Source organism: Cetorhinus maximus, unplaced genomic scaffold (assembly GCF_964194155.1).
Source record: "Cetorhinus maximus unplaced genomic scaffold, sCetMax3.hap1.1 HAP1_SCAFFOLD_303, whole genome shotgun sequence".
NCBI lineage: Eukaryota > Metazoa > Chordata > Chondrichthyes > Lamniformes > Cetorhinidae > Cetorhinus > Cetorhinus maximus.
In genome coordinates, this window is record NW_027596256.1 from 429348 (window position 1) to 443496 (window position 14149).

General features: G+C 48.3%; 1 protein-coding gene across 1 annotated transcript in view; it reads right to left on the reverse strand.

Moving 5' to 3' along the window:
* Positions 1-14149, reverse strand: part of LOC144673138 (disintegrin and metalloproteinase domain-containing protein 10-like) — a gene marked incomplete at its 5' end in the record, with an annotated part of 320844 nt that overhangs the window by 264514 nt on the left and 42181 nt on the right. The window contains one exon of the mRNA XM_078535130.1: positions 851-943. Within this exon, the coding sequence (XP_078391256.1) occupies positions 851-943 (93 nt within the window). The remainder of the gene's footprint in view (positions 1-850; positions 944-14149) is intronic.

Genomic DNA, 14149 nt, shown 5'->3' on the forward strand with positions numbered 1-14149 from the left:
TAAAAAGTACCTGGATCTGCACCTTAAGTGCTGTAAGCTGCAGGGCTATGGGCCGGGTGCAGGAAGGTGGGATTAGAAAGGGCACCTGGGTGTTCTCGGGCTGGCACAGACAAGATGAGCCGAATGGCCTCCTTCTGTGCTGTAACTTTTCTATGGTTCTATGGTTCTAAATAGATTTCAGGACTTTAAGGCTATCAAGGGGTATGGGGAGTGAGCGGGAGTATGGCGTTGAGATAGAGTATCAGGCATGATCATATTGAATGGCGGAGCAGGCTTGAAGGGCCAAATGACCTACTCCAGCAACTATTGTTTATGTTTCTATGTTTCCAAACTGGGGCATGTTTGCTTGCATGCTCCTGGTGGGGGCAGTCCCTCATTCAAAGACACTCAGTGCCTGATTGAGGGACCCAGCATTGGGAAATGGGGGCTGCTGAGAGCCACACCCATTTACTTGCTACTGATTCCCCCTCCCCCACCCTGCAACCCTCCTCCTACCATCACTAACCTCTGGCCTGAGATCCAGCAACAATACAAGGCATCGAGTGGGTGTAGTACCAGCAGTGGCCATCCTTCTCTGGTGGCACTGCTGAGTACAGAAGAGCCGCTGGTCTCTAATTGACTTGCACATCCGGGACCTTGATCCCAGGGGAAGGCCCACTGCTGTTCTGTCAAGTGCCTGAGTGGAACAAGATGTGGTGGGCCCTCTCGAAAACAGGCAACGCAGGGCACTCGCTGGTTGTCGGCTCAACGGGAATTTTCCCAGGCCTCTGGGTAACCTGTCCTGTCATGTAGTCACTATGCCAGTATAACCTTACATCATTTTGGTAAGTGTCGAAAATGTTATACTTACCAACATATCCTTCACCTGGAAATTCATGTGTCGTATCCCCTCAAAATTCACACTCTCATATATTTTATTCACTTCCTTCAAATAGTTTGCGATCTGTAGGGAGGCAGAAATATTAATAAAATCCATTAAGATCAAGGCCAACACTTACTCTCAACAAAGGTCTTCATTTTTATTTGTTTACGGCTGTTAGTTCACCTCGGCTGATCACATTAATCAGTCTGGTCACTGCTGATCACGTTAATCGGTCTGGTCACCGCTGATCACGTTAATCGGTCTGGTCACCGCTGATCACGTTAATCGGTCTGGTCACCGCTGATCACGTTAATCGGTCTGGTCACTGCTGATCACATTAATCGGTCACTGTTGGTAGTAATTAATTGATATTAATTAATTTTAATTTCCATTGATTGCCATTGGTCAGTAATTATCGGGATGGGCCATTGGTGCTTTGGAATTGGCCAGTGTTATTGGGAGATGTTGCTTCTAATTGCAGCTCACTGATTTAGATTGAATACTGAAATAAGGACTCTTCCTATATTTGTCACTTTTCCCACATCAATCCAGATAATCCTGCAGCAAGTATCTCACGTCCTGAATCCCAAAGCCTATCAAGCATCTACAACGCACAAGTCAGGAGTGTGATGGAATACCCCCCACTTGCCTGGATGAGTGCAGCTCGCACAACACTCAAGAAGCTTGACACAATCCAGGACAAAGCAGCCCACATGATTGACACCCCACCCACAAACATTCACTCTCTTCACCGCCAACACACAGTAACAGCAGTGTGTACCATCTACAAGATGCACTGCAGGAATTCACCAAGTCTCCTGAGGCAGCACCTTCTAAACCAACAATCACTACCATCTAGAAGGACAAGGGCAGCAGATAGATGGGAACACCACCACCTGGAAGTTCCCCTCCAAGTCACTCACCATCCTGCCTTGGAAATATATCACCGTTCCTTCACTGTCGCTGGGTCAAAATCCTGGAACACTCCCCCTAACAGCACTGCGGGTGCGCCTACACCACATGGACTGCAGCGGTCCAAGAAGGCAGCTCACAACCACCTTCTCAAGGGCAACTAGGAATGGGCAATAAATGCTGGCCCAGCCAGCGATGCTTTCAACTCATGAAAGAATTTTTTAAAAGTTAAAGGAGACATGCTGCCGACACTTTCCCTCAGAATCTGTCCTGATGAGTGCAGGGTGAAAAGCTTCGACATGTCTCTTTTTTCAGCAACGCATGAGTTCTGTACTACCTAACGCTCGAGTTCCATACTACCTAACCCTCGAGTTGCGTACTACCCAACACTCGAGTTCCGTACTACCCAACGCTCGGGTTCCGTACTACCCAACGCTCAGGTTCCGTACTACCCAATACTCAAGTTCCGTACTACCCAAAACTCGAGTTCCGTACTTTCCAACGCTCGGGTTCCGTACTACCCAATACTCGAGTTCTATACTACCCAACGCTTGAGTTCCGTACTACCCAACGCTCGAGTTCCGTACTACCCAACGCTTGGGTTCCGTACTACCCAACGCTCGGGTTCCGTACTACCCAACGCTCGGGATCCATACTACCCAATACTCGGGTTCCGTACTACCCAATACTCGAGTTCTATACTACCCAACGCTCGGGATCCATACTACCCAACGCTCAAGTTCCGTACTACCCAACGCTCGAGTTCCGTACTACCCAACGCTCGGGTTCCGTACTACCCAACGCTCGGGTTCCGTACTACCCAACGCTCGGGATCCATACTACCCAACGCTCGGGTTCCGTACTACCCAACGCTCGAGTTCCGTACTACCCAACGCGCGGGTTCCGTACTACCCAATACTCGAGTTCCATACTACCCAACACTCGGGTTCCGTACTACCCAATACTCGAGTTCCATACTACCCAACACTCGAGTTCCATGCTACCCAACACTCGAGTTCCGTACTACGCAATACTCGAGCTCCGTACTACCCAACACTCGGGTTCCGTACTACCCAACACTCGAGTTCTATACTACCCAATATTTGAGTTCCATACTACCCAATATTCGAGTTCTATACTACCCAACACTCGAGTTCCGTACTACCCAACACTCGAGTTCCGTACTACCCAACACTCGAGTTCCGTACTACCCAACACTCAAGTTCTGTACTACCCAACAATTGAGTTCCATACTACCCAACACTCGAGTTCCATACTACCCAACACTCGAGTTCCATACTAACCAATACTCCAGTTCCGTACTACCCAACACTCAAGTTCTGTACTACCCAACAATTGAGTTCCATGCTACCCAACACTCGAGTTCCATACCACCCAACACTCGAGTTCCATACTAACCAATACTCCAGTTCCGTACTACCCAACACTCGAGTTCCAAACTATGCAATACTCAAGTTCCGTACTACCCAACACTCAAGTTCCATACTACCCAATACTCGAGTTCCATACTACCCAACACTCGAGTTCCGTACTACCCAACACTCGAGTTCCGAACTATGCAATACTCAAGTTCCATACTACCCAATACTCGAGTTCCATACTACCCAACACTCGAGTTCTATACTACCCAATACTCGAGCTCCACGCTACCCAACACTCGAGTTCCATGCTACCCAATACTCGAGTTCCATACTACCCAATACTCAAGTTCCATACTACCCAACACTCGAGTTCCATACTAACCAATACTCCAGTTCCGTACTACCCAACACTCGAGTTCCAAACTATGCAATACTCAAGTTCCGTACTACCCAACACTCAAGTTCCATACTACCCAACACTCGAGTTCCATACTACCCAACACTCGAGTTCCATACTACCCAAAACTCGAGTTCCATACTACCCAACACTCGAGTTCCGTACTACCCAACACTCGAGTTCCGAACTATGCAATACTCAAGTTCCATACTACCCAATACTCGAGTTCCATACTACCCAACACTCGAGTTCTATACTACCCAATACTCGAGCTCCACGCTACCCAACACTCGAGTTCCATGCTACCCAATACTCGAGTTCCATACTACCCAATACTCGAGTTCCGTACTACCCAACACTCGAGTTCTATACTACCCAATACTCGAGCTCCACGCTACCCAACACTCGAGTTCCATGCTACCCAACATTTGAGTTCCGTACTACCTAATACTCGAGCTCCATGCTACCCAACACTCTAGTTCCATGCTACCCAATACTCGAGTTCTGTACTACCCAACACTCAAGTTCCGTACGACCCAACACTCGAGTTCCGTACTACACAATACTCGAGTTCCATACTAACCAATACTCCAGTTCCATATTACCCAACACTCAAGTTCCATACTACCCAATACTCGAGTTCTATACTACCCAACACTCAAGTTCCATACTACCCAATACTCGAGTTCTATACAACCCAACACTCTAGTTCCATGCTACCCAATACTGTTCTGTACCAAACAACTATTAAAATTCAAACTTCAGCATCCAAATCCTTTTTGTTGTAGTGGTTTAATCAAGGAAGGTGATTTTTAATGTCTGTGCCACCTCCAGATTCAATTACACCAGTGATCTTCTGGTCTACTAACCACCCTTTCTAAACACCAGCTCATCCATATCTCCGGCACCCAGGACCAAGCCTGGATCCAGTCCATCTCTGCCCACCCCTGGTAGAATGAGCATTGAGAAGTGTTTTTAAGCATATTGCTGCAGTGTTTTTCTCAGTGCATCTATTTTTTTGTAAGGAACTTTTCTTGCGCCTGTATTCTGTCGGAGATTGCAGGCTGGTTCACAACAGGCAAAAGTGCACCCTTATGTTGGGAAATTAATTTGAGTCTGTTTATTGGGACAGTTTCCCCTGAACTACTGACATTGCTGAGGCTGTACATTACACCCTGAGCTACAGACAAAGGTTAGCCTATACATTGGCCCACTTATTGATCATGGATTTCATGTGAGGTTGGAACCCTGATCACTAACTGAAAGGTTGCAGGCAAGCCTGCCTCCACCGGCCAAGAAGACCACTGGATTTTACATTCGTCCGGTCGTTAATTGGCTGAGGTCGTGGCTTTCGCCCCTATGAGGGTGGATGGGCCCGCCTCCGAGAGATGCTGCCCAATCAGATGACTGACAGCTCTCCTGTCCCAACAGTGCCATTTGGAGTGGTGGCTACTACTGGCACTGCAGTCAGTCCCCAAACAGAACAGCACTGGAGACCGGACTAGAAGAAATTTAGCCGGGTGGCCTCACTGGGCCCAGTCGGGCAAGCCCCAGCAAGGGGGAGGTGGGGTCAGTGACCAGGAGGCCAGGAGGGGTTTCAATCAGGGGCCGCCCTTTCGGCTGGGGGTCCCTTCATTGGTCACAGGTTGCCATGGCAGCATGGCAAGGGAACATCCCACCACTGGTAAAATACCATCAGCAGTGGGAGCAGGCTCTGAAGTGGGCTTTAATTGATCACTCAAGGCCCTCAATTGGTGGGCTACCCAATACCTACCCTGCTACTGGTAAAATACCAGTAGACACTGGTAGGCAATGGGCACAGTGCCCCCGCCCCCACCATACTACCCAATTTTACACCCCCGCCTGTCTGCCGGCCTGCCCCCAGGGTTCGGGAGGATGTAAGATTCTGGCCATCGAGTTTTACCATCCAACTAGAACTGTCCAATTCTACAAGCTGGACTCCAATGGAACAAAGCTGCGTTTTAGCAGAGTGGTGGGGGTCAGTGAATGAAGCTTACAGCTGAACTAGAAAAATGTGTCAGCCCTGAAGTTGCAGATAAACAGATTTTCAATGATTAGTGCAGCATGTTGCACACTGGGAGATCACTACCAGAAGTTAAAGTCATGAGGCTGCCTCCCACACCTGACATTTACTAAGGAGCTTCTGATTGAAAGGCTGAGAGTTCTTAAAACTAAACCTCTGCCCTGATTGGCTAACAGCGATCTCCTGATCGTAGTTGCTTGGATTGCTGTTGATATGTAACTCTGACATTCTTTAACCCCACACTGCAGCTGAACAGAAGTGTCTAATATTTCAATCGCAGCCTGCATGGTTTCAGCTCACAGTTGCATTTTATACAGGCTCACATTTAACCAGAGTGTGATAGCCTTAATCCCATTCCAAACTTCACTCAAACAACAAAACAGCCCTCGCTCTAAACAAACCCCCACCCTCAACTCATGCTTCTTCTAAACTAAGGACAAAGTGACTAATCAGTTAGAGATATTCAATCTAAATGGAGAGAACTGGCATAGATTTTGATAGATTTTTATTAATCAAAGGAGTTAGAGATCTGGGTCGAGGTGGGTATAAGGATTTTGGTCGCCAGTCAGCCACGGTCTCATTGAATGGTGGAACAGGCTTGATGGGATAAATGGTCTCCTCCTGTTCCCATGTTCCACCAGCACAAAATGTTTTGTCCTTTCTAACTTTTCAGTTAAATTCAAAGTCCTATAAATCTCAATCAAATCAATTAAATCTCTGCCCTTTGCGGAAGAGAGTTCCAGACTTCTCTCACCCCCCTGTCTGTAGAAGCGTTTCCTAATCTCACTCCTGAGAGATCTGGCTTGGATTTGCAGACTACATGCCCCCTAGTCATAGACTGCCCAACGATCAGAAATTGTTTCTGTCTATCAACTCCACCTGTTCCCCTTAAATCCTGAAATCATTGATCAAATCACCCTTAACCTTTTAAATTCCAGGGAGTACAACCCAAGCTTGTATAATCTCCCCTTGTAATTTAACTCTCAATGTCCAGGTATCATTCTGGTAAATCCAGGCTGCACTCTCTCCAAGTCAATATGTCCATCCTACAGTGTGAAAGCCAGAGCTGCTCATTCCAGCTGTGGCCTAATCAGGGCTGAAACAGAACTATACCCGTAGATAAAGGTCAGCACTCCATGAAGCCTTATCAATTATTCTCTGTACCTGTTTATGACATATTTATAATATTTAAGTATTTGGACCACCAAAGGCTGAGTTTTACGCTCCATTTGGGCAGGCCGTTCCCCACACGATCGTTAAACAGGGCATGATGATATTGGATAGGCAATGCCACCTCATCAAACAAGTCTCTGAAGTTATGAGGTGAACAGGCACGGAAATCGGCTGCCCACCCGCCCGCCCGCCCGCCATTTAGAAATGAATAATTAATCAGCTTGTTAACCACCTAATCGTCTGCAATTTTTTGTCGTCCGCTGCATTTTTCGGGCATCAGGCATAAGAAAGGTTTGGATTTTTTTGCCGGCAGCTATGTCGAGGTGGCACAAGAGTGGAAGAGAAGGCCTGTCACTGGACCCATGGCTGGATGTAGTGGCAGGTTCGGCTCGAGAAGGCAGCAGCGTCTGTATGTTTTTTTTTAAACTCATTTTTCTGGCTTTTTGGAGCCTTCATTAAAAAAATAGAAACATAGAAAATAGGAGCAGTAGGACATTCAGCCCTTCGAGCCTGCTCCGCCATTCAATATGATCATGGCTGGCCCTCCATCTCAACGCCTTACTCCCGCTCTCTCCCCATACCCTTTGACACCTTTGGAGTCCAGAAATCTATCTATTTCCTTCTTAAATATATTCAGTGACCCTCTGAGTGAAGAAGTTTCTCCTCACCTTAGCCCTAAATGGCCTACCCCCTATCCCGAGATTGTGGCCTCTTGTTCTAGACCCCCTCCCAGCCAGAGGAAACATCATTGCTGCATCCAGTCTGTCCATCCCTGTCAGAATTTTATATGTTTCAATGAGGTCCCCTCTCATTCTTCTAAACTCCAGTGTGTACAGGCCTAGTCGACCCAATCTCTTCTCATACAACAATCCTGCCATCCCAGGAATCAGTCTGGTGTGTCAATGTATCAATAATCACCTTGTTAAAGACAATTGCTAGTTAAATAGGTGATGGGCATTGATTATCCCACCTAAATAGAATAAAAAGGTACAGCTGGAACACTTTGTGTGGAAGCTACTTGGAAGTCAGTAGCACTGAGGAGTTGTCTTGAAAATAAACCAGCTTGAACCAAAAGACCAGCCTGGATTAATTCTTCCACCACAACCTCTTATTGTGAGTAACATAGTGAACCTTCGCTGCACTCCCTCTATGGCAAGTATATCCTTTCTTAGGTAAGGAGACCAAAACTGCACACAATGCTCCAGATGTTGTCTCACCAAGGCCCTGTACAGCTGCAGTAAGACATCCTTGCTCCCTAATTAAGTACTCTTGCAATGAAGGCCAACATACCATATGCCTTTGAGGTGTCAGCTGTGGCTCAGTTCATAGCACCCTCGCCTTTGAATCAGAGGGTTGTGGGTTCATGTCCCACTCCCGGAAACCAAGAACTGTGATTGTACTCGAAAGAGTTGCAATCTGTGACTGTTGAAAACTCGAAAGAGTTTCCAACATGAGGGTTGGACAACAACAGGAATACCATATGCCTTCTTAACTGCTTGCTGCACCTGCATGCTTGTTTTCAGTGACAAAGGCTGGTTCTGAAAGCAGGGGGTCTTTGAATTTGTAGCTGTGATCGACTATGTCTGCCACGCGTGGTCCTGACCTAGAGTCTCGATTGGACACACAGCTCCCCCTTCACAGTGCTAATTGGCCACCTTCCCTGCTAGACGGTCATTAATTGGCCACCTGATGTTTGATTTGACAAGCTGAGATGGCAAGGGTGTGAGTGAGCAGACCACTCTGTTTCTGTTCCACCTCTCTCACCCTGCCAAAAGATGTATAACCCAACCCCAAGTGTCTTTAGACCTCCACTGTTTCTAGCCTTTCATCATTTCAAAAGTACCATTGTCTCTATCCTTTCTGGTCCAAAGTGGATGATTTCCCATTTGCCTACATTGAAATCTACCAGCCACTGTTTTGTCCAGTCACTTAATTTATTAATTTGCTAATTTACTAATTAATCTTTAAAATGTTACGTTTCCATCAATGCAGCTCACAATGCTGCCTATCTTTGCGTCATTGATGTGTGGCTTTCTATCCCATCATCTAAGTTGTTAATAAACACGACAAATAGTTGAAATCCCAACACAGATCCTTGTGGGACACATCTTGCCAATGAGAGTACCTGCCCATTATCTCTCCTCTCTGTCTCCTGCAGCTCAGCCAATTTCCAAACCAGGTCAATAATTTCCCTTCAGTCCCATGGGTTTCAGCTTTAGTTAAGAGTCTCTAATGAGGAATTTATCAAATGTCTTCTGGAAATCCATATAACTAATATCCATCGACATTTCTCTGTCCACTACTTTAGTCAGCTTGTCCACCTGTTCCTTATTTTCATTATCGATATCACCATTATCAATTTTCAAGGTGCCACATTGCTCCTGAACACCTTTTTCAGAATTTAATTGTAAAAAAGTGTACGTGTTTATTTTTATATCCCTTGCAAGTTTCTTTTCATGCTCCCTCTTTGTAACTCTTACTATCAGTTTCAGCACCTCTATTGTTCTTTCCATCTTTCTCATTTGCTAGGATCAGTGCTTTTTATTGCACTTTTGTTAGCTTTTTCTTATAGCCTTATGTTGTCTCACCTCTTACTTAGAGTTCTTTCCCCTTAGGGATATCAACTGGTTCCGTTAAAACCTTACCTCCCATTGATTTTTGTTGTTTTACCTATTAACAGATTTGTTCAGTTTACTATGGACAATATCTGTCTCATCCCATTGAAGTCAGCCTTCCCTAAATCTAGAATTTTGGTAGCTGTGAACTAAATCTGGCTCCATACTCATCACTTAACCCAAAATGGCATCATGCCCCTTGTTGATTCTGGGACATACTGGGCAGAACCCTCTGTCTTTAGGGAATGAGCGGCAGTCGGGCCTCTCGGGGTCTGAGCCCGCTCAGAATGTCAGCGTGCCCGCCTGGGAGATCTTCCTGGGGATGGCCAATTAAGAGGCTGCCTCTGGGTCCACAGTCCAATTAAAGATGGCGGACGGGTCCCTGAGACTACAGGCCCAATCAGAGGGCATCCAGCCTTGGAAGAACAGCAGACCTCCTGCCAGAGCTGGGTGCTGCCACTGTCAGATGGGAAAAGCAAGGGTGCCTCCATTTTGAGGTGCCCTCTAAGAGGTTTGGATTTGTTTATAAAAAATCACTGGCCACCCTTGTGGAGGAGAAACCCCTTCTCAGGATGGCTGATCTCTGATAGCCACAACATGGCTCACAGTGACTGGATCCTCCCCCTCCCTCTCCAATATGCTTTCGAATGAGTTTGATATGTCCCTCACCCTGGCACAGGTGAGCACTATACCACATGGGACTCTCAATCCTGCTCACAAAGGATGTCATCTGTCCCCCATTGAATGATATTGGGTGTGTCGTTATTACAATCCAGTATGTAATAATACACTGCATGATGCTGTGCGTCCACAACAGCAACATATGTTTATTTAGCACCTTTAATGTGATAAAACATCCCAAGGCGCATCAAAAATGAAATTCCAAAACAATATCTGACACTGAGGAGATATTAGGGCAAATGACCTAAAGCTTGGCCAAAGAGACAAGTTTTAAGGCATCTCTTAAGAGAGGTTGAGAGTCAGAGAGGTGTAGGGAGGGGATTCCAGAGCTTGGGGCCTATACAGCTGAAGGCACAGCAACCAATTGTGGAGCAATTATAATTGGGGATACCCAAGAGGCCAGAATTAGAGTAGAACAGAGATCTCAGAGAGATGTAAGGCAGAAGGAGATAAGAGAGATAGGAGGGTGGGGCCATGGAGGGGTTTAAAATGAGGATGAGAATTTTAAAATCGAGGCCTTGCTTAGCTGGAAGCCAGTGTAGGTCAGTGAGCACAAAGGTGATGAGTGGATGAGATTTGATGTGAGTTAGGACATGGGCAGCAGAGTTTTGAATGACCTCAAGCTCTCTCTGCTACAGACCCTCTCTCCTTTAAATCTGCTGCCATCACTCTCTTCTCTAAAGACGAACCCTTAACCCCAATCTCTTGCAAACTAATCCCCATCTCCAACCTCTTTTTCCTGTCCAAAAATCCTTAAATGTGTTGTCACCTCCCAAATCCATCCCCATCTTTCCCAAATTCCATGTTCGAATCCTCCAATCAGGTTTCTGCCCCTGCCACAGAACCAAAACAGCTCTTATCAAAGTTACCAATGACATCCAATGTGACTGTGACAAAGTTAAACTTTCCCTCCTTGTCCCTCTTGACCTGTCTGCAGCTTTTGACACAATGATCAGACCATCCTCCTCCAACACCTCTCCACTATCGTCCAGCTGGGTGCAACTGCTCTCACCTGGTTCTGTTCTAATCTATATAATCAGAGCCAGAGAATCACCTACAATGACTTCCCTTCCCCATCTTGCAGGATTACCTCTGGTATATCCCATTTATCCTCAACCCTTTCCAATTTCTCATCCACATGCTGCCTCTCAGCAACATCATCTGAAAATGCAACACCAGTTTCCAGAAAGAAGCCATGAAGAGGATGGTGTGGTCAATGGTGTCAAAGCAGACAGGTCGAGAAGAACAAGGAGGGATAGTTTACCTTTGTCTCAGTCACATAAGATGTCATTGGTTGACTTTAATATGAGTTGTTTTGATACTGTGGCAGGGGCAGACGCTTGACTGGAAGGATTCCTGGCAGTTCCAGGAGAGGTGGGCACAGATTTGGGCAGTGCCAACACATTGAAGGATTTTGGAAAGGAAGAGGAAGTTGGACTGAGGCAGCAGTTTGCAAGGATCGAGGCATTAGGGGTTGGTTCTTTGAGGTGAGTGCTGATGACAGCAGATTTGAATAGGAATTGGATGGAACCTGAGGAGAGGAAAGTGTTAACACGGGGCTGCTGGGAAGGTCAGGGAAAGTGGGCGAGAGGGCAGGAGCTGGGAAAGTGGGCGAGAGGGCAGGAGCTGGGAAAGTGGGCGAGAGGGCAGGAGCTGGGAAAGTGGGCGAGAGGGCAGGAGCTGGGAAAGTGGGCGAGAGGGCAGGAGCTGGGAAAGTGGGCGAGAGGGCAGGAGCTGGGAAAGTGGGCGAGAGGGCAGGAGCTGGGAAAGTGGGCGAGAGGGCAGGAGCTGGGAAAGTGGGCGAGAGGGCAGGAGCTGGGAAAGTGGGCGAGAGGGCAGGAGCTGGGAAAGTGGGCGAGAGGGCAGGAGCTGGGAAAGTGGGCGAGAGGGCAGGAGCTGGGAAAGTGGGCGAGAGGGCAGGAGCTGGGAAAGTGGGCGAGAGGGCAGGAGCTGGGAAAGTGGGCGAGAGGGCAGGAGCTGGGAAAGTGGGCGAGAGGGCAGGAGCTGGGAAAGTGGGCGAGAGGGCAGGAGCTGGGAAAGTGGGCGAGAGGGCAGGAGCTGGGAAAGTGGGCGAGAGGGCAGGAGCTGGGAAAGTGGGCGAGAGGGCAGGAGCTGGGAAAGTGGGCGAGAGGGCAGGAGCTGGGAAAGTGGGCGAGAGGGCAGGAGCTGGGAAAGTGGGGGAGAGGGCAGGAGCTGGGAAAGTGGGGGAGAGGGCAGGAGCTGGGAAAGTGGGGGAGAGGGCAGGAGCTGGGAAAGTGGGGGAGAGGGCAGGAGCTGGGAAAGTGGGGGAGAGGGCAGGAGCTGGGAAAGTGGGGGAGAGGGCAGGAGCTGGGAAAGTGGGGGAGAGGGCAGGAGCTGGGAAAGTGGGGGAGAGGGCAGGAGCTGGGAAAGTGGGGGAGAGGGCAGGAGCTGGGAAAGTGGGGGAGAGGGCAGGAGCTGGGAAAGTGGGGGAGAGGGCAGGAGCTGGGAAAGTGGGGGAGAGGGCAGGAGCTGGGAAAGTGGGGGAGAGGGCAGGAGCTGGGAAAGTGGGGGAGAGGGCAGGAGCTGGGAAAGTGGGGGAGAGGGCAGGAGCTGGGAAAGTGGGGGAGAGGGCAGGAGCTGGGAAAGTGGGGGAGAGGGCAGGAGCTGGGAAAGTGGGGGAGAGGGCAGGAGCTGGGAAAGTGGGGGAGAGGGCAGGAGCTGGGAAAGTGGGGGAGAGGGCAGGAGCTGGGAAAGTGGGGGAGAGGGCAGGAGCTGGGAAAGTGGGGGAGAGGGCAGGAGCTGGGAAAGTGGGGGAGAGGGCAGGAGCTGGGAAAGTGGGGGAGAGGGCAGGAGCTGGGAAAGTGGGGGAGAGGGCAGGAGCTGGGAAAGTGGGGGAGAGGGCAGGAGCTGGGAAAGTGGGGGAGAGGGCAGGAGCTGGGAAAGTGGGGGAGAGGAATTTAAAAAGACATCTTGCAGTAGAGAAAAAAAGCCAGGGTTATCTTTGCATTGCGGATGATCCTGGAATAGTGAGCAGCTTTAGCAGACAAGAGAAAGACCCAATAGTGTTTTATGTGGTCCAGCCAGACCTGATGTGAATGGCTGAACCAGTTTGTTTTTAATATTGTTCATAAGATGTGAATACTGCTTTTGTACCCTAGTTGCCCTTGAGAAGGTGGTGGTGTGCTGCATTCTTGAACCGCTGCAGTCCATTTGGTTTGGGGAGGGAGTTCCAGGATTTTGACTCAGCGACAGTGAAGGAACGGCAATATATTTCCAAATCAGGATGGTAAGTGACTTGGAGGGAACTTGCAGGTGGTGGTGTTCCCATATGTCTGCTGCCCTTGTCCTTCTAGATGGTAGTGGTCGTTGGTTTGGAAGGTGCTGTCTAAGGAGCTTTGGTGAGTTTCTGCAGTGTACCTTGTAGATGGTACACACTGCTGCTACTGTGTGTCGGTGGTGGAGGGAGTGAATGTTTGTGGATGGGGTGCCAATCAAGCGGGCTGCTTTGTCCTGGGTGGTGTTGAGCTTCTTGAGTGTTACTGGAGCTGTATTCATCCAGGCAAATGGAGAATATTCCATCACACTCCTGACTTACACCTTGCGTATAACCAGAATGATTATAGCACAGAAGGCCCATTGTCTCCATGCTGGCTTTCAGAAGGAGCAATTCACCTAGTGCCACTCCCCTGTCTGCTCCCTGTAACCCTGCACATCCTTCCTTTTCAGATAATGATCCAATTCCCTTTTGAAAGCCTCAATTGACCCTGCCTCTACTATACTCTCAGGCAGGGCATTCCAGATCCTAACCACTCGCTGTGTGAAAAAGTTTCTCCTCATGTCATCATTGCTTCCTTTGTCAACTGCCTAAATCTGTGCCCTCCCATTCCTGATCCTGAGTGGGAACAGTTTCTCCCTATCTATTCTGTCCAGACCCTCAGGATCTTGAATACCTCTATCAAATCTCCTCTCAATCTTCTCTTCTCCAAGGAAAACTGTCACAACTTCTCCAGTCAATCTTCATAACTGAAGTTCCTAATTGCTGGATCCATGCTTTTGAATCTTTGCTGAACCCTCTCTAATGCCTTCACATTCTTCCTAAGGTGCAGCTCCCAGAACTGGACA